The sequence below is a fragment of a genome, unplaced genomic scaffold (assembly GCF_019419815.1).
Source record: "Pyrus x bretschneideri cultivar Hongxiangsu unplaced genomic scaffold, Pyrus_bretschneideri_v1 Contig17, whole genome shotgun sequence".
In the NCBI taxonomy this organism is placed as follows: domain Eukaryota; kingdom Viridiplantae; phylum Streptophyta; class Magnoliopsida; order Rosales; family Rosaceae; genus Pyrus; species Pyrus x bretschneideri.
This window is the reverse complement of record NW_025999468.1, coordinates 6,780,001-6,805,369: the sequence shown is the minus strand read 5'-3', so window position 1 is coordinate 6,805,369 and position 25,369 is coordinate 6,780,001. Positions and strand designations below refer to the sequence as shown.

At 37.5% G+C, this 25,369-nt stretch overlaps 5 protein-coding genes across 5 annotated transcripts in view; 2 read left to right on the top strand and 3 right to left on the bottom strand.

Moving 5' to 3' along the window:
• Positions 1-877: 877 nt before the first annotated feature.
• On the bottom strand, positions 878-3,738 carry LOC103946320 (multiple organellar RNA editing factor 1, mitochondrial). Its single transcript, XM_009356984.3, has 5 exons — positions 3,264-3,738; positions 2,482-2,579; positions 2,331-2,396; positions 1,310-2,172; positions 878-1,181 (listed from the first exon to the last, which is right to left on the bottom strand). Exons 1-5 carry the CDS (start codon positions 3,656-3,658, stop codon positions 1,167-1,169), a joined length of 1,437 nt encoding a protein of 478 aa, XP_009355259.2. The 5' UTR covers positions 3,659-3,738; the 3' UTR covers positions 878-1,166.
• Positions 3,739-5,062: 1,324 nt separating this feature from the next.
• Positions 5,063-11,697, top strand: LOC103946313 (MLO-like protein 4). The gene is made up of 15 exons (XM_009356974.3): positions 5,063-5,600; positions 6,729-6,786; positions 6,936-7,147; positions 7,225-7,341; positions 7,576-7,636; positions 8,498-8,589; positions 8,895-8,969; positions 9,364-9,449; positions 9,867-9,916; positions 10,017-10,057; positions 10,147-10,314; positions 10,395-10,430; positions 10,527-10,594; positions 10,762-10,822; positions 11,028-11,697. The coding sequence occupies exons 1-15, from the start codon at positions 5,475-5,477 to the stop codon at positions 11,433-11,435; spliced, it is 1,659 nt and encodes a 552-aa protein (XP_009355249.2). The 5' UTR covers positions 5,063-5,474; the 3' UTR covers positions 11,436-11,697.
• A 121-nt stretch (positions 11,698-11,818) lies between these two features.
• Positions 11,819-12,487, bottom strand: LOC103946316 (ferredoxin, leaf L-A). The gene has a single exon (XM_009356975.2). The coding sequence runs from the start codon at positions 12,419-12,421 to the stop codon at positions 11,978-11,980; it is 444 nt and encodes a 147-aa protein (XP_009355250.1). The 5' UTR covers positions 12,422-12,487; the 3' UTR covers positions 11,819-11,977.
• A 1,382-nt stretch (positions 12,488-13,869) lies between these two features.
• Positions 13,870-19,757, bottom strand: LOC103946317 (transmembrane 9 superfamily member 1). The gene is made up of 12 exons (XM_009356976.3): positions 19,532-19,757; positions 18,334-18,526; positions 18,141-18,245; positions 17,318-17,335; positions 17,131-17,228; positions 16,897-17,049; positions 16,547-16,681; positions 16,236-16,402; positions 15,824-15,918; positions 15,368-15,741; positions 14,688-14,961; positions 13,870-14,392 (listed from the first exon to the last, which is right to left on the bottom strand). Exons 1-12 carry the CDS (start codon positions 19,619-19,621, stop codon positions 14,325-14,327), a joined length of 1,770 nt encoding a protein of 589 aa, XP_009355251.1. The 5' UTR covers positions 19,622-19,757; the 3' UTR covers positions 13,870-14,324.
• Positions 19,758-23,951: 4,194 nt separating this feature from the next.
• The window catches only part of LOC103946318 (serine/threonine-protein kinase SRK2A), a 3,625-nt gene continuing 2,207 nt past the window's right edge, over positions 23,952-25,369 (top strand). The window contains exons 1-5 of the mRNA XM_009356977.3: positions 23,952-24,469; positions 24,735-24,809; positions 24,901-25,002; positions 25,221-25,274; positions 25,367-25,369. The exon at positions 25,367-25,369 is cut by the window's right edge and continues 90 nt beyond it. Of these exons, the coding sequence (XP_009355252.2) occupies positions 24,350-24,469; positions 24,735-24,809; positions 24,901-25,002; positions 25,221-25,274; positions 25,367-25,369 (354 nt within the window). The 5' untranslated portion in view covers positions 23,952-24,349. The remainder of the gene's footprint in view (positions 24,470-24,734; positions 24,810-24,900; positions 25,003-25,220; positions 25,275-25,366) is intronic.

Here is a 25,369-nt window from a genome sequence, read left to right as displayed (position 1 = left end):
TTAGGCATTCAAAAATTAATCTTTTAAAGAATATTGTGGGGCTAAAATATTCCATCTCGAGAGAGGATCCTTGCCAGATTCTTGTTGTGAGATCCTTGCCGGATCCTCTTTGTAAGGATCCCAGGGGTCCTCCAATCACATTTATTTATCGTACATTGTGTGACTAATTTTTGTCGGGTATTGTTTATATTCAATTTTAAATAAAAAAAATTTACAATAATTTCTGACCGTTCGATATACGATAAACATATATGATTGGAGGATTCTCACATCCGATGAGAATCCTCCTGGTTCCATCTCCACCCGCACATGCAAGGCTTGTCGAGGGGCTCGTGGGCTTGCTATATGTAGTCGGCTCTTGGCTAAATTTGGCCTTGATTCTTTTTAGCAAATTCATTTTCGTTTTTCCATTTTTTTACAAACAATAGCGTTTTAGTGTGTTAAATGATTAGTTGTTAAAGAGGAAGATCGGTGAAGATAAAACCAACACCAAAATGCACATGCACGTTTGAATGAACAGAATAACGAAGGTGTACATGTAAGGCCAAGGAAGACTGGAATGATCATACAAAAAGTGATTTCCAATGCCAATATGGTTGGTAATGGCGAAGCGGATTATGGTGTCTTCATTGATACTACCGCAGAAGAGGAGTTTGAAGGGAGTAGCTCTGCTGCTGCTGCTGCTGATGTAGTTTTCTGTGACATTGGCGAATGCAAGTTTCTCCTGTTAGAATTCCCTTCAGTCCTATTTCTCTCCAAAAGCTTCGTTGGGAAAGCACGAAACTTGTATGAGTCCGGGGCCTTTCCCCTAGAACCACCACCAAGATTTCTACCGGCCTTCCGTGGCCGGGTTTCTGTTTGCTTTATGCACTTGTAATTGGTTTGAAACAAAACATACTTCAAAATTTGTGATATAACAAATGTTGTCTTTGTCGTTATCAATTATCATTTTCAAGAAACGAGTACAACAAGATAAGCACTACTTGATAATGCAAGGGAGCTTCCCGACTCATTTCACTACGAAAGAGGATATTTACCATCGAAAGACTTCAGAAGGACAGATAATCTCCCTTATCATCAGATCAAACATGAGTAAACATGACTATAACTCAGTCTTCCTACATCCCTTCGTGCATCGTCTTGTCTTGAGTGGCACTGGCATGTCGCTAATAATTTTTCCCCTGCAAAAACCAACCACCATGAGCTACCTAAATTTCCAGAAAATTTCATGATTTTCTCATCTCATCCGCAAAATTGTAAGCATACTCCGCAAGTTAAACATCTAGTTACTCAGCATTTGATATCTTACTTGGTCAATCCCTGTATGTTCCATGGGTGCAGAGTTGCTTTGTTGGAATCTCTCATCTCCTCCATGTGCAGGGTATCCCTTTGCATTACCAGATGCCGTTCCTTGGCCATAAGGTCCAGAACTCGGTCCTTGGCCATAAGATCCAGAGCTCGGTCCTTGCCCATAAGCTGCAGAGCTTGGTCCTTGCCCATAAGCTGCAGAGCTCGGTCCTTGCCCATAAGCTGCAGAGCTTGGTCCTTGCCCGTAAGCTGCAGAGCTCGGTCCTTGCCCATAAGCTGCAGAGCTCGGTCCTTGCCCATAAGCTCCAGAGCTTGGTCGTTGCTCATAAGTTCCAGAGCTCGGTCCTTGCGCATAAGCTCCAGGTGTTCCCTGGCCTTGAAATCCACTCAAACCTTGCCCATCAGTATCAGAATGTGGGGGACCATAATTCCTGTTATCTCCCCTAAATCCCTGCTGACCAGGAGGGGCATAATTCCTCTGATGTCCTTGTGGGAAGTTCCTTTGTTCTTGGGGGCGATAACTTTGCTGCCCTCCTTGGTCGTAATTGCCCTGATATGAAGGTACTGGTTCTCCACCTGGCTGATATGCATCCCTCCCTCCAGCGGTATTCACTGGAATAGGACCTGTGTTCTCTCCTTGTCTTGGTGAGCTATAATTTTGTGATGCTGCATAGTTCCCTCCACCTCGCATAGGACCCTGTTGATTATAGGAGGGATTGCCTTGCGGATTATACGATGGTCGTTGCTGATCATATCTTTGTTGGTCACGGTTCCTGTTATTATCACGGAATCTTCCACCCTGCTGCCTTCCATACTGAACTGGGGGTGGTCTTGGTATGATTGTACCATTAATGTATTTGTCTCCTGATATTTACAGAAAACAATTTAAATTGAATTAAAATGGTAGATATGGATGGACTGGCTCATTTGTTTTACAAGTCTGCAATCCAAAACAACTTAAGTTGAATCAGCTGATAAATTGCTACCCACTATTCTCAGAGAAAACGATCATTGCATCCTACCTCCATATTCCTTGTTCTGTGGATCAATGTAAGAATCCGGTAACACAAAAACTACTCCAGGTAAACCTGTTAAAAATTGAATGGAAAAGTTATCATCGGGGTTCAAGACTATCATTTTCAATGGTAACACAGAATGCTATCCAAAACTTACCTTCAAACTTCTGTGACTCTTCCTCAGACATCACAACCTGAAAGCCTGTATATGTTGTAGTGCTACAAGCATAAATCTTCTTTTTTGCCTCTTCCACACTGATTCACAAAAATACTTATGAGAAGAAACATCCAATGCATACAAGACTGCTGCAAGCATAAAGCTACCCAACAAACTTGTCATAGAAACTAGTAGCATTGACATAATCGCATCCAGCAAATGGTTGATGAGCAACATATATAGCCAATAATATATGTATAGTAGACAAGTTAGAATTACATTCAATAGTCGATGAATATATAAAAGAATCGATATCATACCATCAACCGAATTCGATAGTGGAACTATGAGGTAAAACATTTCACAGGCAAGACACTGTAACATCTTATTAGTTCCTTTAAGGGGAAATTAGAGGCGATTACACCAACAAACCTTTCGGTTTTTGTATTATCCCGAAATTATTACCAGAGCGGGACTAATAGGTGCTTTATCTTTCTCAGGCCCGCCAAAGGCGAATACTTTTTACAGGGACTCGTTATGGTCCACCTCGAACACAGAAGTAAACAATCAAGCTACTGTTGGACTTGAATCGGGCGCCTACTCCTGAGTGGAGGGACGTGCTAATAAATACTACAGAATATATTGCAAGGTTCAAAATTACCATTTTCGTTCACAGTAGTCATTTTCCCTCTGATTTTCTCAGTAACCAAACGTATCGTCAAATCAAAGCATACCATCATAAGCATATACATAAAAATGGAGAGAGAGGAAAGATGCGTGACCTGATGTTCAAGCCTTTAGCACAAGTCTCCTCATAATTCCTGATCATCTCCTCAGCCGGAGGCTTGTTGTCCCTCGGGCAATCCATGACGATCAGCCAGTGGTTGTAGTCACACCCTTCGAACAGTATCGTATCCGGGCCAATCTCGTCATTTTGGTTGTTGCCGTACGAATTCGGTCGCGCGGAAGAGAACGGCGACGACCTGAACGTCCGAGACTGGAGGAGGAGCCTCCAGGACTGTGGCGGCAGCGCAGGGAACTTTTCGGACGTGGAGGCGGGAAGCAGAGGAGAGGAAAAGGAGTGTGGAGCTGAGAGTGCGGAGGTTGCAGAGAGGGAGCGATGGAGGGTGGAGAGACCGCTTATGGTTCGGCGGAGGCGGAGAGAGTTCAGCGCCATGGCTAGGGTTTTGAAGAGTTCTGGAGTTTTCGGGGTTTTAGAGAAGAGAGGGCTCACTACAATTAGTGAAGGGGATACCCAAAGGGTTTTATGATCGAAGTTATTCTAATCATTTTGATTATTTCATAAAATTTATTAATATTCTTAGTAAACTATTATGTAAATGGTTATGTGATCGTTTTTTTATGGATAATTTTGTCAAATTAACTCTTTCACTTAACGAGGGTATTAACATATTTTATACAAAATGATTAAGAAAACTTGTCAAAGACAAATTCAAAAATCAATTTTATTAATTTTTATTTTCAATAATTAAAATGAAAAATTATAACAATCTTGAAGACAATTTTGACTAAAAAATTAATTTATCGTTTTGTCTCCAATTCGAAATTTGATTGCTCAAGTAAAATACATAAGTATAGAAAAAAATTATGTAAAGTAACTTTTGTAATTGAGCCAAATAAAAAAATTTGAATATAAACACGTAAATTATAAAAATAAAAATTTAAAATTTTCTGAGTATGGGTTAAAAGGAATACCTATTTTCAAGAGCTAAACAAGTAGCAGAAAATATGAAAAATGGGGGGTAAACTGTTACTGCGTTTTTTAAAAAAAAAGACAATTTTCTATTTTGCTCTTGAATCGATGAATTTACGATATAATTGAATATAGTTAAATTGCTTAATATTAATCAAATCAGCTTCAAATGATAGTAAATTTTTAAGCCAAACACGTAAAAAATACAAATTTAATAACGTGAAACATATGTAACCATAAGGCTTTACACGAACCAACTTGCTCTAATACCCTTTAAAAAGTTAGAGTTCCATCATAAAACTAATTGGTTTTAATCTACATAATGAATGAGCTACGATTGAAAGGAAGTAGACCTTTTAGCTAAAATGGTCATTGAGATTGACATAACTCATCACTTTGGTCCTAAAGATTGAAAATTCATAGAAATCGTATTTGAGTTTGTCTACAATTAATCATTTTGATCATTTTGTGCAAAATTTCCATTAAATTAATAATATTTTTGTCCAGTCAACCCCTCTACTTAATTTCATTTAACGAAATTTTTTCATAAAATACTTAAATAATTGATGATGAATAAACTCAAAACCATTTGATTTTCAATACCAAGCATCAAAGTAAGAGTAATGTCAAAATGAGGAATCATTTTAAAGCTAAAAAGGCAACAAAGTGTGATATTATTACCAGTTTCTGCAGTAAAAAGGACCGTTGGATCTTTAAAACTTTTCCCTAATCGTGGAATGGAGGGGAGGGATACACGATGATTCTTAATCTCCACGTGAGTAGGTTGGTAAAAAGACATGCAGCTCCAGCACATCCACAGGGAGAGGGAGAGGGAGAGGGAGAGGGAAATAGCAGCAGCAATTCCAAAGCAAATGGAAGGTGGGTTTGTTTAGAAAATCACAACCCGGACAAAGAAAAAGGATAAAAATAATGCAACAAACTTCAGGTCCTATATGTAAACTATTGAAGAAGAAGATCCGCCTACTACTTTCACAATCAATTATTCAAACCCCCTCTCTCTCTCTCTGTCTCTCTCTCTCTTCAACAACATTAATATATTACACAACAACGTGGTCTTACTATTTCCCCATTTCCTGGATCTTTCCTTCTTTCCGCTTTTTTCAACTTGGGCTGTTGGGCAGCTTCCATTTTCTCCAGAAAGTTGCCATCTTTCCTTAAAAACTAAGAAAGTCGAAACCTTTGAGAGTAACAGTTGATGGTTTTCTGTTGACTGTTGATTGTTGGTCGAGGAGGAAGGAGGAAGGAGGAGGAGGAGGAGATGGAGGAGGTGATACAGCAACAGAGGTCGTTGGCCGAGACGCCAACGTATTCAGTTGCTTCGGTTATTGTTGTTATGGTCTTTGTCTGCCTTCTGGTAGAAAGGTCAATATACAGATGTGGAAAGGTAAACAAAATGTCTTGGCTTGTTCTGCTTAGTTGGGAAATGTTTTGTAAGAAAGCTAATTTATTTCTAGTGCTGTAAATTTCTTTTGGTTAATATTTTTTATTAGAGAGATATTTGAATTAATTTGATTAAAATTGGAGCGGAGATTTGAACTTTTGGTGTTCTAGCCAACTTGACGAAGTCTTTTGATTCACAGTTGTAATGCTGTATCTAATTTATTATAGCTTCAAGAAAAGAAAATGGGTTTTATTTTAGGGTATTTTTGTTCACGATCATATTTATGGCGATTTTATGAGTTTAAATTTCGAGTTTTTCTAGTAGATAGATACAAATCTCAAAATTGATAAATATGGTGGTGAGCATTACCACCACGTCACCACTTGACAGTGGTGAGCAAAATTGCGTCCTTTATTTATTTTGATGTGTCGGGGACCCATTTAGCTATCTGGCATACATTTTTGTTAGTTTGGAGATATACATATGAGAAGAGTTTTGTAACGAATTGATGATGAAATGCTTTGGAAAATTTGCTGATTTGTAGATTCTTCAATGTCTGGGACCCAGCTAGCTACTTTGCTCAATTAATTTTGTTTTGGACACTAGATTTTTTATCAAGTGAAACCCACAGACCTACCTGTTTAGTTTAGTTCACAAGTTTCCATCGAACACGTCGAGACGGTCTAGTGGTACGCCTTGATAAAATTAGTCGTAGAACCATTCAATATAATGGCGATTTAACTTTTTCAATGTGGGACCTGCTTCGACAGTTTCTATGCTTGGTTGCTGAGAAAAGGGCAGGAAAGGAGAGGAAATAAGTTTGAATGTTGTTGTGATGGAGGGTTGTTTTATTCTTAATAAGTTCTTTTTTTTTAACAATGATATTATCTTCTTTAAAGGGGCGGGGGTGTGCTTAGCCTCACAATGGGCTAGCAATAATGTGGTTCAAATTCGCCTTTGGCGAGAATTGAACCTAAGACCCCTTGCTTACAAGTGAAGAGGAATACCACTAGACCATAGTACTAAGTGGCGAGCTTAACAAGTTCTTGAGGGCATTTATGAATTTTGGATTTAAGATCTTTCAATTTTAGTTTTAGTTTTCAACAGTGATTGGTGTTATTTTGTGTGCAGTGGTTGAAGAAGACAAGGAGGAAAGCGCTGTTTGCTTCTTTAGAGAAGATTAAGGAAGGTGAGTTGAGCCTCGGGTTTAAGTTCAAACAGTACAAGTTCTCTACTAAGGAGTGCTAGACTTCTAATATCCCTAATGTTTGTGACAATGCTGGTTAAATGTTTACATTTCTCTTCTTGTTCTAATTGGCATTTCGGTCTTCATGGCAGAACTGATGCTGCTTGGCCTAATATCGTTGTTGTTGTCACAATCGGCAAGGTGGATCTCTGGGATTTGTGTAAACTCTTCCCTTTTCACCAGTAAATTTTACATATGTTCCGAGGAAGATGACAGCACCAAGAAGCATGTCATGCTTGAAAGTTCTCCTAACAAGACTCAGATTCCAAGAGGATTAACTGATTTTTCTCATCAATGTGGTGAGGTAAACTGGTTTCCGAAGTTAAAATTTGGAAGATTTGTGGATGCATTTTCCTTACAATTTCTAATGGTTAATTGCAGGGCCGGGAACCGTTTGTTTCTTATGAGGGACTGGAGCAGCTGCACCGGTTCCTGTTCGTTCTTGGGATCATCCATGTGTTGTACAGTTGTTTGGCTGTGGCTTTGGCTATGAGCAAGGTGCAATCTTCATCCCTAATTCATTTCCTTGTGATGATCACTGCATTCTGAGAAAAGTCTTCCGTTAGCTCCAAGTACTCTAAGAAAAGACATGGAGTACTTGGAGTTAACGGAAGACTTGGCACAAAACTGAGCGCAATGGCATTCTAGGATTCATACAACCGACCCCACTTAGTGGGATAAGGCTTTGTTGTTTTTGGCCATTGCATTCTGAATTTGTGCACCTGTTTACAGATTTACAGTTGGAGGAAATGGGAAAATCAAGCAATCTCATTGGCTGATGCGAATTTTCAAGGTACATGAGAAAACGAAAAATAAGATAGTTAAGGTGCCTCCTGGAATTTGTTCAGCACTCACTTAGCAATGAATCTGTTAAAAGCCTTGTTATGCTGGTGAAAATTTTCTCAATTGCTAAACGCAATAGCCTAATTGAGGTCAATTTCAAGGCCATTCGACACCATCTTATCAGAGAAATTGGTCGGTAGTGTTGGATAACCTGATGCTTGCGGACCTGTAACCTTATCAGATTAAGCAAAATCAAATATTGTGATGTCTCGTACTAGCTAACATTAATGATTACATATGTCAATTAATTTAAACAAGAAAGGTTTGTTTTCAATAACCATCCTCCAGCCTGTGGCACTTACACTTCTGTCTGAAGAGGGTTATAGAACAGCAGGCCTGGGTTTCTTTTTGTCAAGTCTGAACCAAAAAATTGGCTATTGAGATATCTGAGCCGAGAGAAGTTATCTTGGACACAAGAAATGAACTTGTTACGATGAATTTTCTTGGTCGAAATCTAGAAGTTGGTACTTGAGAATATTTACCCAGGAGTTAGATATGGGAAAGAATATTAGTTCATTGTCAAGGGGTTCTGATAACAACCGAATAACACAAACTGGTGTGGAAATGTGCACTTGGCTGATATGAGTTAAAAAACGCACACCTGCACACACACACTAGCATCAGCTTCAGTATTGGAGTCTAGAAGAGTAAATTCAGAGGTTTTATTTTGTGGATTTTTTTGCTTCCTTTCAACTGATAACTTCTAGTGCATTTCCATGCCTTCTTCATTACCCTATTTTTGCAAGTCTTTGAAGTACATATATATTATCTTGGCTATATGAGCCTACTAATCCATTGGTGTTTTCTTTAGCAAAGAAAAACAAGGTCATGAAGCGGCAGTCTACCTTTATTTTCCATCACACATCTCATCCATGGAGCAGGAATCGGCTTCTAATTTGGATGGTAACTTATCATCCTTGATACAAAAGAAGATATATTAAACCTTGATTCTCCCTTTTCACAAAAACTAATGGTAACAAATTTTTGTAAGATTTGATAAAAACAAAGGGAGCTGAAACATACCCCTTTGAGTTCATTTGCCTAGTGTTTTCCGATCAAGACAACTTTTAAAACACATAGTAGTCAAAACTTCTTTACTGCAAGGGCAATATGGATCAGGCCCTTATCTCCAATTATTTGCTAAAAATCTTCAATATCCTGAGTTTTCAAATGTCTTTAAAGTAATGATTTTCATCTTAATGCTGCAGCTCTGCTTTCTACGACAATTTAAGAGTTCTATAGAGAGATCAGATTACTTGGCTCTGCGTTCAGGCTTCATCAGTGTGAGTATATTATTATTGATTCCCTTAGTTGAACACGTTGGTTTCTTACCGCTTATGTACAAGACATACTTTGGCACCTCATTTTTCTTTGTATTCATATTTGTAATCGGTTGTCTCTCTTCTCCTTTTATTTTATTTGTAAAACAAAAAGTTAGTAAACATTCTGTTTTCTAATTGCACTAGAAACCTCAAACTATCTGAATGAATATGCAGCATGCTGGATAAAGTTGCAGATCTTAGAGTGTATTAATCACTCTAAGTGTTTTGAGATTAGTAACCAGTGTATTTCTGTTGACTTTCTTGTTCGCTGGAATAGCATCCCTTCTCATGGCTTTTTGATGTTGTTATTGTACTGATGCGCATGGCTTTTTGTTTATGCGTTCGTAATATGCAGAAGCACAAACTTCCACTTTCGTATAATTTTCATAAATACATGGTCCGGAGTATGGAAGATGAATTTCAGGGCATTCTGGGTATTAGGTAAGCACTTTTCTGGATTACATACGTAACTTTATACCAAACTATGTTATATTCTGATATTTGGGAGTTTTGTATTGTATGTATGTACTTGAGTTGTAGTGGTTTGCGCTTCTTGACTGACAATCTGTTATATTATATTCACATCTCCTGTTAATATAAGGCTGTATAGGACAGTACAGAAGTATGTAATATCGATAGAAGATGAAATGACCTTTTCCAATGCCTGTAAATATCACTCGGAATGTTTTTACCCTCTGGTTGGTGTCATTGGACGTTAAGCTTTGAATAGATGAGTTATTGGAGAAAACAAAAACAGCTTTTTTTAATCAAATAGTGAACATGGATTTATTTCATATTATGATCTTAATTATCTTACGGGATGAAGGTTGTTGTATCTGAATAATTTTTCGTTTGCAGCTGCCCACTTTGGGGATATTCCATAGTCTGCATTTTCGTAAATGTTCATGGTAAAGTCTTGTGTCTTCAGAACGCAAATAAATAGATTCGCGCACGTGTGTGTGTGTGTTATTGGAGCCTTATTTCCTGACATTTTTCCGATTTCTGCAGGTTTGAATATTTACTTTTGGCTTTCTTTCATCCCTGCCATTGTAAGTTCACATGCTATCATTGTTCTAAAGTAAATCGTCTATAAAACAATCTTCCTTCTCATTTTTCTTTCGGATGGTTCATGTCAAAGCTTGTCATGCTGGTTGGAACGAAACTACAGCATGTCGTCTCTTCCTTAGCACTTGAAGTGGAACAAACAGGGCCAGCTAATGGGACTCAAGTAAAGCCACGTGATGATTTGTTTTGGTTTGGAAAACCTGTGATACTATTGCGGTTGATACAGTTCATCATATTTCAGGTTACGAATATTTGAAATCATATCTTACGCCTTAATTGTAGTTATTTTGATCCTCACGAGTTTTCTTGGTGTGACTGCAGAATGCCTTTGAGATGGCGACATTTCTCTGGTCCTTGGTAAGAGCATTAGTCTCGTGTAACAACATATAAATTGGTTGGATGAAATTTCAGAGATTATGGAAATTGTATTGAACTTTTCCTCTGTAAATGCAGTGGGGGCTTAAGGAGAGATCATGCTTCATGAAAAACCACTTAATGATCGCTATTCGGTTGACCTGCGGGTATGTTCTGTACTTTGACAACGCAATAATTTCTGGTCATGCTGATGCATATGAACGGGATCCTAGCGTCAATCAGTCCTAGAGGTTGACCGTGGACATGTTAAGAGTACCGGTATTATGCATCTTACAATGTTTTTCTTAATTTTTTGGTGATTGCCAATTTGCAGTGTTCTTGTTCAGTTCTGGTGTAGTTACGGCACAGTGCCTCTGAACGTAATTGTTACACAGGTTTGTTTAAACGCTTCACTGATTTACGTTAGAATTTTGCGTAATGCACAATACTGCACACTTTCCGGGATTGTTAACTTAGCCTAACAAACTAACGGTTTCTTATTTACGGGAACTTATGGATGTCACAGAAGCTAAGAAATTGTTCTGACTCGCACGAATGAGTTGTTTTTTATGGTTCATTCTCGCTATTTGGTGACTGCAGATGGGATCCCAGTGTAAGAAAGCTCTTGTTGCTGAGAGTGTTAGAGATTCGCTCCATAGTTGGTGCAAGCGAGTAAAGGAGAGGTCTAAACACTCACACGCAACAAGGTCAGTTTGTTCACTTGATACAACAGACGAGAGGGATGAGATAACCGTTGCATCTGGTACCTTGTCTCGGAACTCATCCTTGGACTCCCTACATCAAGTAACGGTAGCACCAATGGAACAGCAACCCGAGACTGATCAACAGACTTCCGGACCATCTCAGCATGACTACTCATTTCGAGTGGAAGAGTATTTATCTGACGCGGTGAGAATCAGTGCATCACAGCCTCCGATAAACAGCGATGATGATGATGGAGTGGAGGAACAAATGGATACTCTATTGGAGTTGTTTCAGAAAACATGAAGGGCTTGATTAGCAAGTTGAGGCTTCGTAATTGGAATCAACAGGAATCCGACTCTTACTCGTCATTCAACTCTAGTACAATCCTACCATTTCGATTATGGATTAGCAAGCGAGGGCGTTGTTTAGGTTTAGAAAATGGCTGAACACTTGGAAGTTTCTGTTAAGCCATGTTAAAATTCATTCCACTGTCAGTTAAATATGGCTTTTAAGACATACCTTCTACCTTCACAAGCACTTTCATTACAAGTTCTTCCCTCTTGAACCTTCCTTTTACTAACAAACGTTATCAGATGTTCTTTTAATTATCTAAAAGCACTTATTATCCTAAAAGCACTTCCAAGCAGATGAGAGAGAGAGAGAGAGAGAGAGTTCATACAAGGGTGAAGGTACAATGATTTTTATACCACAAACGAAGTACAAAAACATTAAGCAACTCATATAATTAGAAACAAGACAACCTTATCCTGAAACAAACTAAAGCCAGATTCAACCGGACAGCAGCCGTCAAAACATGACATCATCATGAGAAAGCTCAAAAGCACTTAACCAGTAAGCTCCTCTTCTTTGTGGGTCTCAAGTGTGACGTCAGACGACGGATAAGCCACGCAGGTCAGCACAAATCCACCGCCAATCTGATCATCATCCAGAAAGCTCTGGTCCGACTGATCCACACTCCCACTCACAACCTTGCCGGCGCACGAGGAGCAAGACCCTGCCCTGCAGGAGTAGGGCAGGTCAATTCCTGCCTCCTCCGCCGCGTCGAGAATGTATACGTCCTCAGGGCACTCAAACTCTTGTGGCCCTTCTGGTGTGATCAGCTTCACCTTGTAGGCAGCCATCGCCACACGCCCTCCGCGGTTGGCCTTCAGCCCGAAAAGGGCCTGGCCGACATTGGGGGACAACCGCAGGCTGGTCATCGGCTGGCCGCGGATGAAGGAGGTGCTGACCATGGTGCTTGAGAGAGCTGCTGCTGCTGTGGCTGCCATGGTTTTTGGTTTGCTTTGGTTGCAAGGCTTTTGTGTTGTGGCTAAAGAGAGTGGGAGTGAAAGGCTTAGTAGTGTTGATAAATGGGATGACTTGTGGAAATTGTGGCTACAAATGAGAGAGAGAGAGAGAGGGTGAAGTGGCATCAACCCTTATCTGCCACGTGGCAAAATCTTGTGGATCACTCTATCTTTTTATCATCACCACAGGACCATATAGGAGTGAGTGAATGTGGCGGGCACAATCCTCTGAACGAGGTTTTTGGTCTTATTTCAACTACAAATCGAATCCTCTCCGCGTCTAGCAATCCGAAGCTGACAGACTAAGAAGTTCGGACCACTTTTTTTTAACTCTATGGCTTCCATTAGTTCATTTTATTGGTCTACTGTACACAAATTAAGAGTTCGGATCTTTCTCTTGACTGATCTGAATTTCTCAGTCCTTCGGCTCTGGACTACAAGATAAAAGAGAATCTAATCTCTAGTAGGCCAAAATACAAATGCAAGTTAGGTCTATTAGCTAGATCAATGTATGTCAGGCCGATTGGCTAAGATGGTGTTTTTGTCTCCTGACATTAAGTTCAAATTTCTCTTTCAATAGATTATAGCAATTTGAAATATCGTATTATAAAAAAAAAAACTGGTTAAATTAAAATCACCAAGATTGACTTAACTATAACATTACTTGTATAACACAAGGCTATCATTTTGAGGAGAACGATAATATTAATGGATTACATAGTTAGCTGTTAGGGGAAAGGAAATTGACAGATATCAAACTAGCACCATCTACAACAATAGGCTATCATAAACTAGGATTACTTGTTCAACAAGATTTTAACAAAAAGATCCAAAGATTTATGTAATTTTTGTACGAAGATTTATGTCAGCATGTAGCAGTTTTTGCACAACATGGATGTCGAAGAAACAGAGCTCGTTTACGGCATAAAAAGGACCATTTGCTATCGGCTCTGGCTACAGACATACTCATCCGTAATTTTCATTACGACACCACGTAAGACTTTTTATCTAAAATAATCTTTGAGATTTACGTAACTCCTTATTTTGGTCCTGAAATTTGAAATCAATGCAATTGATCCATAAGTTTGTTCATTATCAATCATTTGATCATTCCATGAAAAATCTTCATTAAACAAGAATAAAATAACAAAAATACCTTTATTTTTTGTCAAATCATTTTAACCTATTGTTTATTAAATTGAGGGTAATTTGGTCATTTTAATCTTTATTTAATATAATTATTCAAGGAATGATCAAAATGATTAATAATAAATAATCTCTGAGATCAAAATGAGAAATAACGCATGTTTCAAGAACTATTTTGACTAAAAAGCCCACAACGGAATATCACGAGATCACCCGAATTGTCATTCATATCGGGTTAAAAGAAATACTCGAAACAAATCATGCAAAGATGTAGAGACACAAAGTGAGGTTTCAGACAATGATACTTATATATGCAAGGTACAGATGGAATCAAAATTCACAAGTCGCTACATAACTCGGAATCAAAGGTTCGTTTCGGGAAGCCCTTCCCTTACTTCCCATCCATCCCAAAGACATACAGATAGAAAGAGTAATAGGGCACCTATTTGTAAAAGGACGAAAAAAAGAAAATAATAAAATCAACAGGAGTACGACGACCGCTAACTTAGATTATAAAACAATCTCTGCAATCTAAAATTTAGGCTTTCACTGACAGCTGGGGAAACAAAAAAAACCTCTCAGGGCTTTCCCAAGTCCAGAGAAAGAATACATTCCCTATCCTCAACCCTGCGATTTCGGTCTCTAGTGGTTGCTGGATCCCCATCCCTGACCACGTACCTCAACAACGGCCAATCTACTCGGTAAAGCTCCATCAGGTCCATTTCCTCGCGGAGATGCTCTAGTCGCACTTGATATTTCTGTAGATCCTCCTCACAAACAAATTGGAACCCAAATATCCAACAGCTCCTGCACATTTGAAAAGGAAACAAACAAATAATCAGAGGGTGGGAGAACATGGCACTCAAGAAGAGACGATTCTTCTTAGTAACTCTGCAACTAAAGCTCAGGTCAAGCATAGTTCAATCAAGAAATGATAGCACCGTAAAAAAGCCTTTAAATACATAGGTCAACAATTGGTCGCCCACATTCATGCTGCCATACTGGTTGGGTGGGAACAAGAGTCGAGCAAAAAACAATATTGACATCTCAAAATCCATGAAGTGGAACTGAAATTCAAGTTAGTGCATAAGATAAAACTCACCGCAGAGGATCCCTAAGCCAAGGCAGAACATCAAAGTGTACCCAAAATAGAAGCTGGTCTGGAAGAAACCCGACATCTTAGTCTTTGCATAGTAGTAATATATTGAATACAAGTACACATAGACAGCTGTTGATGCAGCAGAAAAGAAAGAAGTCCATTGCCAGTGGTAGTTCTCGGCGTTAAGCAAGAAGTATGTCCCCACAATTGTCACGCATACGGTAACAATGATGAGAATCAGAAAAACAAGCAGCATAAAGCCATAGACATAGTACACCTGTTGAGACACAAAGACCAAGAAATACATTACTATTCATGTTAATCATTGTGTCCACACTCAACAAGTATCATGCACTTTCGCCACAACAGACTTTAGCAGCTTTCTAAACAACATAGAATATGCTCAAATGTGGTGCAACAGAACTTCACCGAGTCTTTGACAAACAAATGATTCCCAAGACAGACCAGGAATCATTGCTTTCAAGATGTAAAATTCAGCAAATGAACCTCATGAATTCAACAGTTTTCATAAGCTTGGTGTCATAATGACTCCAACTATTGTAACTTTGTCTAACTCTAAGGAATGCCATGCACAGCCTATGTTTGCAATGTTATTTTGTACTCCAGATCTATGTAATCAGCAAGTCTATCCTATAAACAGTACATAGTTATTGAAATTTCACCTTGTAATTCCAGAAGGACGTGAAGACAAAATACATTTCGATAAATATGCTTCCAAAGGGCAGAAGTCCTCCCATCATTGAGACTACAGATGGGGTTAAATACCATTTCTTCTCAGGAATAGGACGAGGAATGGTTTTCACACGGCAAGGATTGTTAGGAGCACCACTCCAGTTCCTTCCAACAACTGTACCAAGAAGTGCTAGAGGAAAAGAGATGAATGCCCAAATGACAAAAACAACCACCATTGTGCCAAAAGGAATAGCTGCTAGTGACCCGTAGAAAATAGCAATTGTGTTCAAGACAAACCCAATCCCGAAGCACATAAATGGAAATAGGGATGCTGTGAGTATCATTGACTTTATCCAGTTTTTACCTGATAAAGATTGTAGTGATTTGTTAGAAAGCTTAAACAGAATGACTAGCACATCTATCATATCAAACAAAGAAATACATACCCCCATGCCGTGAATACATCCCACCACTTACATAACCAGAAATGAAAGATGTAAGGGCATAACACACTATGAAAGTTGTTACAATTGCACCTCTCCTGAGACACCAGATAAATGCAATGATGTAAGTATAACACACAATTAAAAATCTAGCAATTCCTCCAAGGACCACAAATAGTAATGAACTAATTAAGATGGGAATATGAGATAACAAGATAAGACAGGGAACCATTAATGTGCAGCGATGCATAGTTGGACTAACATTAATTACATAAACATATATGTATGCACAACTTACATGTTTATGATTCAAATATAAACGTTTTGAAAATAATAAAATAAATAAAGCTAGGCAAGTGGAAAACAATAACCCAAAATAGCATCCCAAGAACTTTTGAGCAAGCAGTCAACATACCCAACATACAACATCCCAACAATTGCCAGTAAGATGACGAGGAGAACAAGCAACGCTAGCTGAGCGCCTGTGCCAACAAGAGCTGAAAGGACAACCAAATTCCGAGAAGGCCGAAAAACATCCCCATGCACAAGTTTCCAGCCAGACTCTTCACTGACATCTCTTTCCTACAACAGGCACATTTTCAAAAGGGTCTCCACACAAAAGATTTTATGTATTGTATCTCTATCTATGTCGTCGCATAAGAAAAAAAATCAAAACATCTAAAAGAAGGATATGATATGATTATAAACAAAATCATTAGACCATACCAAAGTCTCCAGATCGTCGTCTTCCCGAGCATACTTTGCATAGTCGTTCCTAAGAGTCCGCATCAATATCATTGAGACCAAACCCGTAAGGAATATAACCATCATGAATGAATTGAAAATCGAGAACCAATGTATCTGCATATTGCAAAACAGTACATACAGCTCATTAAAAATTAAAATACATACATACATACACACACACACACACACACACACATATATATATATATTAACATCATCAAGCAACCAATGTTACAATACCTTGCAGACATAATTCTACTGAATTTAGGATAATACACTTTCAACGCCAGAAAGAAAAATAGGTAAACAAATAAACAGTCAGTTCTTACTTGGTGCTCAAAAAAAGGGTAGTCCAAATAGACATCAAATCGACGTGCAAAGGTGACAGTGGTTGCAATCCATTTGACAGAGTATGTTAGATCCAATTTCTTCCCTACTTCCAATGGCTTTGGACTATCTTGAGTGAGATTCACATGAATGATCTACAAAATTATAAACTATAATAAAATCATAGATCCTCAAGCCCACTATAAAAACCACATCTGATATGGAGAATCGCAAACCTGATCTTTATTGTATTTAACAATGATACTTTTATGAGTGTAAAGGACATGCTTGCCATTTTCACTGTTCTTGTCCTGGTGCAACTCACCAACAAAGCCTAGTATATCACAAGAAGACGAAGACCAATTTAATAAGAGGATAACACAAGCATGAGCTCAAATTGGGAGGAATGAGTATACCACATACCCCATAAAGGGAGATCATCTGAATATGTATCCAGCACAGCAACATCCAGGGGAGATAATACGTTAAAGAGACAAAATACAGGATCAGTGAATGCCCCCATATAAAACAAATTGGCCACAAAACATAAAGAAAATAAACCCTTGCAGTAGACCTCCACAGAGATCCAGATTAACACACGCAATAAAACCACTTTCAGATAATTTCAAGCATTTCCTAAGCCAATACTAACATTATACTGTTTATGAAAATGTAATTAACACAAAATTCTTGTAGTTAAAAATCAAGTTTCTCGTAAAGTAATATTGATCTTGGCAACAATTAGAAAGTAGCTCATGAGGTATAGACAAACATGTAAGTCACAATACAATGATTAATTAACTTTTATGACTAAGGAAACATCTAAGTAAATAATTTTATTGCATCAGCTATATTGTAGTCCAAACATAAGCACAAGAAATGTTCTTAATATTGATTTAATGATAACTCTGCCCTAATCTTTTGCTTCCTACATCCCTCTTCCATGCGCTAGATACGTACGACTCATCTTTCATTCTTTCCACAACATTCTCCAGTAACTACGCTGAATTGCAGGCCTTCTAGCCCCACAGGCCACCGACTTCCCCAGAGAAAATAAAACGCATGCTATATACCAAAAAGAGTACAAAATTTGTAAATCAACAGTCCATAAGTGTTTTGGAATGTTAACTCAAGACTTCCAACAGAAACTTCATATGCATCTAGAAACACCATACTTCAATTTGATCTAAACCAATATTTATACCATGTATACATATCGTATTAAATAATTTTATTGAAAACATACCCATGAAAAATTCAAACCAGTAGTTATTCTCGATTGCGTCCTTGAATTGTTTAACCTTTTGATCGTCAAGTTCAAGTTGGCAAATGGTGGTCCTGTCCACATTTTCTGCATATAGAAATGAAACAGATCAAGTTGCAATGAAATACCTCAATCCAGCAACAAAAATTAAAGCAAAGCAAGGAAGCCTACATACTTTGAAATTTTATTTCAATCAGGCTATCAATCAACTCATTTCCACCCAGGACTTCACCAAGGCCACCCCACTTGTGAGCAGCATTTTCAGATTGATGACAGAAAGGAAGACTGTAGTAATTGTATGTTTCTTGAGGATTATTGTAGGGCCCAACCTTATTCACCCAAAGGGTAACTGAATCTTCTGCTTGATACTGAAAACGAAAGCAAGGGAGCATTAGAATATTTACAGATAATTTAGAATTAGATCAAGCATGGATCAATCCAATACAATTATTATCAGAGCAGTGCAGGAAAGTGTGAACTTAGAACTAACAAAAATGTTTCCTGTTAGATTAATAAAATTGATGACAGAATGACAGTGTATGTGAAATTCTAGTTGACACGTGCCGATTATAGAAAAAGGCTTCAGGCTATCATCTTTTACATCTACAATTCAAGGCAGCCAGCCATATGCTTCATTAGAGCATCAGGATGCCTCAAACTAATGTCTTTTGAAATTACCTAGGTTGAGGATCAATGGGTTCATTGAACAGGTACCTGACTTATGGATATATGGACAGTACATTAGCACTCATAAAGTATTTTTTGCTAATGCAAGGCAAGCTTCTTGTGTTACAATGGCAGATTGACTTGCAACCAGTTTTTGGTGGAGGTGGATCCCATTCAGATGTCATTTCAGCGTTATGGATACGTAGTGATATTAGCTATCTGTGCAAAGTAGTTTTCAAGTTCCAAGATCTGCACTTTCGATAAGTTTGATGTCTTTTGTTCTGCTAAACGAAGCATCTATGCATAAATCTACTCAAATGCAAGCATAAAACCCAGCTCACGCAAATTTCGTCATCGATATCCTCGAGGCCCCTAGACCCCATTCACATAATAGCAAAACCCTATGGTAAAATCACCATTGCAAGTCCCAATTCACCACTACAAGCGCTATCGTAGGTACCCATAAGACAAAAACAGCAATAATTGGACCAACAAGAAAAACCCAGTTAAGATCTAACCCTAACATCATATACACATGCTTACACAGTTACATGATAACCAGCCGTAGAAAATACGGATCTGAATCGGAATTTAAAGTTTTAAAGGACAAACATAGAGATCTACGGGGATTTAGTGAGAGAGAAAATGTTAGGGTTTGGGCAACGCAATGGAAGAGATAGAGAGAAGGGGGGGGGGGATAATTTTACCTTGTGATCTGCCTCGGTGGCGAAAGCGGGGGCGAGGAGGAAGAAGACGAAGAGGAGGGAGAGGGAGAGAGATCGGACGGAGGAGAACATGGCGATCGCCGGCAAGGGTGGGATCTGGACGGTCAGCGAGGAGGTGGTGTAATATTTGTGTTGTGATGATTCTGATCTCTCCCAGAGGCAGAGGAGGTGAAGGCTGAGGCCACTCGGACTCGACTCAACAACTCTCAAAAGTCTTCACGAGAGAGACAGAGAGAGAGAGAGAGAGAGAGAGAGAGAGAGAGAGAGTTTGCGAGTTCGGATCGGAACGCGTATCTCATTTTTCTTTAATTTAATTTATTTTTTTATCTCTGACAAATGGGACAAATGGGACATATGGTAGATCGCGATTTTAATTAATTTTTATTCAGTTTTAGCCTTTTGGGTTGGGTTTTATGGTTGGGCTTCACAGCACCAACTAGTTTTTATTTTTTGGATAAAGTGCGGTTTGATCCTCTAAACTATTATCTAGTTGAAACTTATTCTGAATTATTTAAAATCAGTCAATAACTTTTTTTCGTTGGATTCCGTCCACTATTCCGTCAAATTTAAGGGTAAATTAATCTATTTATCTTCAATTCTTACTTGTCAGTTATAACCACTGATAAAATAATGACACATGGACACGTAATAATTCAAATACTTATAGCATAATAAGAAACATAAATAAACCAAACATTTGCATAATGGCCCATTTCACATTATTATGTTTCCACATGTCATAATTTTATTTATGGCTATAACTGACATGTAAGAATTGATGATAAAAATGACTAATTTCCCCTTGAATTTGACAGAACAGTGGATGAAATCTAACGAAAATGGGTTAATTAACTTATTTCAAATAGTTCAGGGGGTCAAACCACAATTTACCAGTTTTTTATTGCATCAAACACTTGATAGACACAAAAGAGACTCGTATCAAATATTCGAGGTCCTCGAAAGATCTTCACAGATATATTTTTCGGATTCCGAGTAGTCTCGAGACCACCTTGGTTCAAATGTACACCCATCCTCCATGGATTCTCTCTCAAAAGTGAAAAATAAAATAAAAGGAGAGATACTCATCCTTAAAAGAGAGAAGAGAGTGAGTTTGAGTTTTCAAGAGACAACAATACAATCACTTCCACCACCGCCAAACTCCAATGGTTTTGATTCTTGTTATCTCGTATTGGGTACAAAGGCAGTTATAGGGAGGATGCAACCGAAAAATCTACAACACAAACGGGTGTTACTAAGAATATTGACATATTTTTTAGGGAATGATCAAAAAGATTTTCGGCGGACAAACTCACTCAGTGACCACTTGTATCGATTTTCAATGTCAAAGACCAAAGTGATAAGTTATATTAATCTCATAAATCATTTTAATTAAAATGCCAAACAATTATATTGGCATGTTCCCCTCCTTCCGGATTGTTTTCTTCACCAAAATCTGATATCTCAAGTTCTTGCGGATGCTTTTGATGGATTGCATGCTAGTGTAGCAGTCATAGCACAAGATTCCTGCTAGTGCACTCAAGTTGGATGGAGGTATGTTTTAAATGTTAAGGGCTCGCTTAGAAATTGTTTCAAAATGACTAAAAACATTTATAAAGAAAATGTTTTTGGGTTCCAAAAGCACTTGAAATGCTTCCTAGAATAGTGCTTTTCTAATATTCACTTACATTTTTATTAAGTGATTTCTACCAAAACGCTTTTAATCATTTAAAAGCACTTCTGAACGAGCCACAAATGAGGAGCCTTTCTTGCTAAGAAATAATGAATTTGAAATATATGTTCCTTTGGTGGAAGTCTAATGGTGTGAAATGTCCGACTCTGCACAGTGCTTGCTAGATATATCTTGCAAATTCCACTCTCTCTGCCTTTACTTGTTTCGGACGCAACCCACATTTCGTACTAGTGGAAGGATTGTGAGTGCTCATCGAAGTCGGCTTCACTCTACTGTGGAGCCTTTGATGTGTGCTCAAGTTTGTTTTTTTTTGTGGTGATATTTAGACCCTGCAAAACTTTGGTGCTTTTGTGGAGGAAAGTTGGTATTTTGAGACTCGTTTGGCAAGTGATTTTAATTTTATGGTACGTGCTTCTTGTAATAAGTATTTCAAGTGTTTTTTTATGATTAATTTGCATTTTTACTAAGGATTAGTTTCAAAATCATTTTCTCTAAAAACGCTTTTAGTCGTTTAAAAGTACTTGTCAAAAAAGCCCTTGATGTCATGAGAAAATTATGTTAACCTTTTAGTTGCATATATTTTGCTTTTGTGGATAATATTTACGTTTGCAAGTCTTACCCATTGGTTTTGCAAGTTGTGATGTCTTGTATTACCTTTTATTTTAATAAGTACTAGCGTTCATGTACGCGCACACACGCGTGCATAAGATATTTTTTAAATCACGACGTGCAAAGCGTGACTTATACGTTTTAAATATATTTATATGAGTAAATTGACAAAAGAAAAGTCAAATATTTGAAGTAAATGAATAGGTTGTGATTTTCACACACCCTTAATTACTTTTCCCACACCCCTCCCTATTTTTTAATACTTAATTGGTATCCCACTATTTAATCTTCCATATATACCCTTCCTACTTTTTTATGGTAATTAATGAAAGATTAAATACGGAGGGGTATATATGGAAGATTAAATAGTAGGATACCAATTAAGTATTAAAAAATATGGAGAAGTGTGGGAAAAGTAGGTAAGGGTGTGTGAAAATCACAACCTAATGAATAATCTTATATCATGCTAGAAGAAACCTTTTATAAACCAATTAAAGCAGTTTAAGTATCATAATAACATTGGTCTCTATAGAATTTACATTAAGAATAGAGAAAATAATGTTTAATAAATAATTAATTGAATTACATTATTGCTAATCTAAGGATAAACTTAGTCTATCCCCTTAATGTTTAGATAATATCGTTTGTTAAAAGAAAAAAAACTCATTTGACAATTAATTTAATCAAATAATTATTCGTGTGCGAACGACTTTTTTATAATCCGCATTACATGTCTCTTAAGATATTTTGAACGTGTTTAAAAATAGAGAAAATAATATTTAATAAACAAATGATTAAATCATATTATTGCTAGTCCATTGCGAGGCTAAGCCTACCCCCTCAAAAAACATTTTTTATAACCAGCATTACATGTCACTTAAAATGCTTTGTTTGTACATTTTGTGATATGACTGTTCATACTTAATTGCTCCTAACTTTGTCAGATTGCTTATCCACTTGTTCTAAGACAAAATTATTAAAAAGTAAATTTACAAAATTACCCTTGTATTGTTTTATGCATTCTTCTTTGCTGCTTTTGATTTTCTTTGGTTGTATTCTGGTCCTAATCATTTTGTCGAAGCCGTGATCCGAAATTGGGGCTCTGGTTTTATATATAAAAGAAGATTGAGACGGGGATTGATGAACATTCAACGAATTAGAGGATGTGGAATTATTCACTATTTTATTAACCTTTTGATACGAGTCGATTAATTTATGTTTCATATATGAGCAAAAAAATATTACTAATTAATTTTTTCATAAAAAAGCGAATTGGTGGATGCAGGTTTAGAGATACTATTCTCTAAACAATACTTGATTATATAAAGATAAGTAGAAGTTCATACTTAAAATTCTGAGTGTTTTAATCATAAAACTTTGTGTTTATGATCAGAACTATTCATATTATGAATCACACTGTAAAGATCATTTGTGCCAAAAATAAATTAAAACTAAGGTCGTTTAGTCAATCTATTGTAACAAATACATAGACGATTCGTAATGCTTTTACCAATACCGTTCATTTGTTTTCAAACAGTTATGATTAAAAACATGAAATTCTATAAATTAACAACGAACAATTTTAAAAAATTTTAAATAAAAATTACTACTCAATTTTGAGTAATCAAATATTGTTCCTATTCCCCGATGCAAGAATGAGGAATTCTCAATTAAAATAACTAGTTATGGATGCGGTGAAAAGGGATTCTCTTCAAATCTCTTCCTCCTAATTCATCAAGTTCGGCAATCCGTCCTGTTAAAATTTGATCAACGGTTGTAAATAGGGCCTCACTTTAAAAGTTATAAACATGGGTCCACTTTAAAAATTGTAATAATTTTAATCGTTGGATCAAATTTCAACGATTTGAATCTCCAAACTTAATGAATTGAAAGGAAGAAATCCGAAAATAATCCATGCAGTAATGGAGTAATAAATCTTAAACGAAAAGGACAGATGGATGTGGCGCCCGTTCACACTCGCCCCGTTGTCGTCCCAAGTTAAAAATGGAGATTGATCCAGGCAAAAATGGAAAAATAAAATAATGAAAAGTAAATAAATCTTTAAGAAAGCTCACCATTATAAAGCTTTCTTTGTGATTCCTTTTGCTTAACCTTGAAGACCCTCTGCATCTTGGATCCCTCAACCTCTATCTCTCTCTCTCTCTCTCTCTTTCCAAATAGAACATTCTTTCTTTCAATCTTCACCACATGCAACCCCAACCTAATCAATTCCCCAAATCAAATCCAGCAAGTGATCCAATTCAGTAACTCTCTTCCTTCCCAACCCCCCCCCCCCTCTCTCTCTCTCTCTCTCTCTCTCTCTAGAACGCTGATCTCGTTCCAGGATTTGGGTTTTGGGTTTTCTCCGATTCGGTTCAGTTTCTCTTTGTTTCTGGGTGTTGTGTGAGCTTGGATCGTTTCAAGCTTCCGTGGTGTGCAGCTCAATTGGAGTTTCTATACAGAACCCCTAGAGCAAAATTAGAAGAAATCAAACGTAGAAAATGGAAAAGTACGAGATTGTTAAGGATATTGGATCTGGGAATTTTGGGGTGGCCAGGCTTATGAGGAACAAAGAGACCAAAGAGCTCGTCGCCATGAAATTCATCGACCGCGGCCACAAGGTCCTTACTTTTCCTCCTTTTTTCATTTCTCCGTTTACTTATTTGTTTTTGCTTTGATTTTTGCTTTGAAGTTTAATTCTTTTAGAATTATAAACCTCATGTAGGAAAACCCATTTGTTTAATTCCGGAGTCGGTGCTCGAAAAAGCTACAATCTTTCCATTTCATTCTATGAATCCATGAAAAAAACACAATATCTTATTTGTTTCACATGATTATATGTATATGTGTATGACTTTAACTATATGTTTCATTGTTTGGTCGTAGATTGATGAGAATGTGGCAAGGGAAATCATAAACCACAGATCGCTTCGCCATCCAAACATCATTCGGTTCAGGGAGGTTTGTGTTTGTTGATATGGTTTTCACTGTGAAGGATCCAAATAAAATATAATCAGTTTCATTGGGGTAAAATGATGTTCTGGAATTTCAGGTAGTTTTGACTCCTACACATCTTGGTATCGTGATGGAGTATGCGGCTGGTGGAGAGCTCTTCGAGCGAATCTGCAATGCAGGAAGGTTCAGTGAAGATGAGGTTTGATCACTGACCTTGACTAATGGGAAGCTCCAATTTTTGAAAACTTTTGTACTTGTACCCTCATAAAATCCCGGAAATGATAAAGAAAATTATAGTTACACTTACAGCATGCCAATACTTATGATTTCATAACCCTCCAGTGTGTGTATTTCACTCTGGCTAATTTGTTAAGTTTCTAAGTAACAAAGTCATCTTAAGTTTTGTTGGTTTTGCAGGCTAGGTATTTTTTTCAGCAGCTTATCTCGGGAGTTAGCTACTGTCATTCTCTGGTAAAGATAATATGAGTCGTTAATGCTCCTGATGTCCAATGGATTTTATCCTTAACCCGTGATTCTCATTTGCCCCTTGTCTTGCTGTGCAGCAA

Bases quoted from the DNA above. Each gene is read 5' to 3' on its own strand.
- LOC103946317 (XM_009356976.3), bottom strand. From the start codon at position 19,621: ATGTTCTCCTCCGTCCGATCTCTCTCCCTCTCCCTCCTCTTCGTCTTC. The intron at 18,246-18,333 runs GTATGTAGGCTT...TTCTATATGCAG, and splicing joins GATTGAAATAAAATTTCAAA to AAAATGTGGACAGGACCACC. The intron at 16,682-16,896 runs GTAAGAACTGAC...TGCAATATGCAG, and splicing joins ACCCTTTTTTTGAGCACCAA to ATACATTGGTTCTCGATTTT.
- LOC103946320 (XM_009356984.3), bottom strand. From the start codon at position 3,658: ATGGCGCTGAACTCTCTCCGCCTCCGCCGAACCATAAGCGGTCTCTCC. The intron at 2,580-3,263 runs GTCACGCATCTT...TTTGTGAATCAG, and splicing joins GCTAAAGGCTTGAACATCAG to TGTGGAAGAGGCAAAAAAGA. The intron at 2,397-2,481 runs GTAAGTTTTGGA...AATTTTTAACAG, and splicing joins AGAGTCACAGAAGTTTGAAG to GTTTACCTGGAGTAGTTTTT.
- LOC103946316 (XM_009356975.2), bottom strand. From the start codon at position 12,421: ATGGCAGCCACAGCAGCAGCAGCTCTCTCAAGCACCATGGTCAGCACC.
- LOC103946313 (XM_009356974.3), top strand. From the start codon at position 5,475: ATGGAGGAGGTGATACAGCAACAGAGGTCGTTGGCCGAGACGCCAACG. The intron at 8,590-8,894 runs GTAACTTATCAT...TTAATGCTGCAG, and splicing joins ATCGGCTTCTAATTTGGATG to CTCTGCTTTCTACGACAATT. The intron at 9,917-10,016 runs GTAAAGTCTTGT...CGATTTCTGCAG, and splicing joins CATTTTCGTAAATGTTCATG to GTTTGAATATTTACTTTTGG.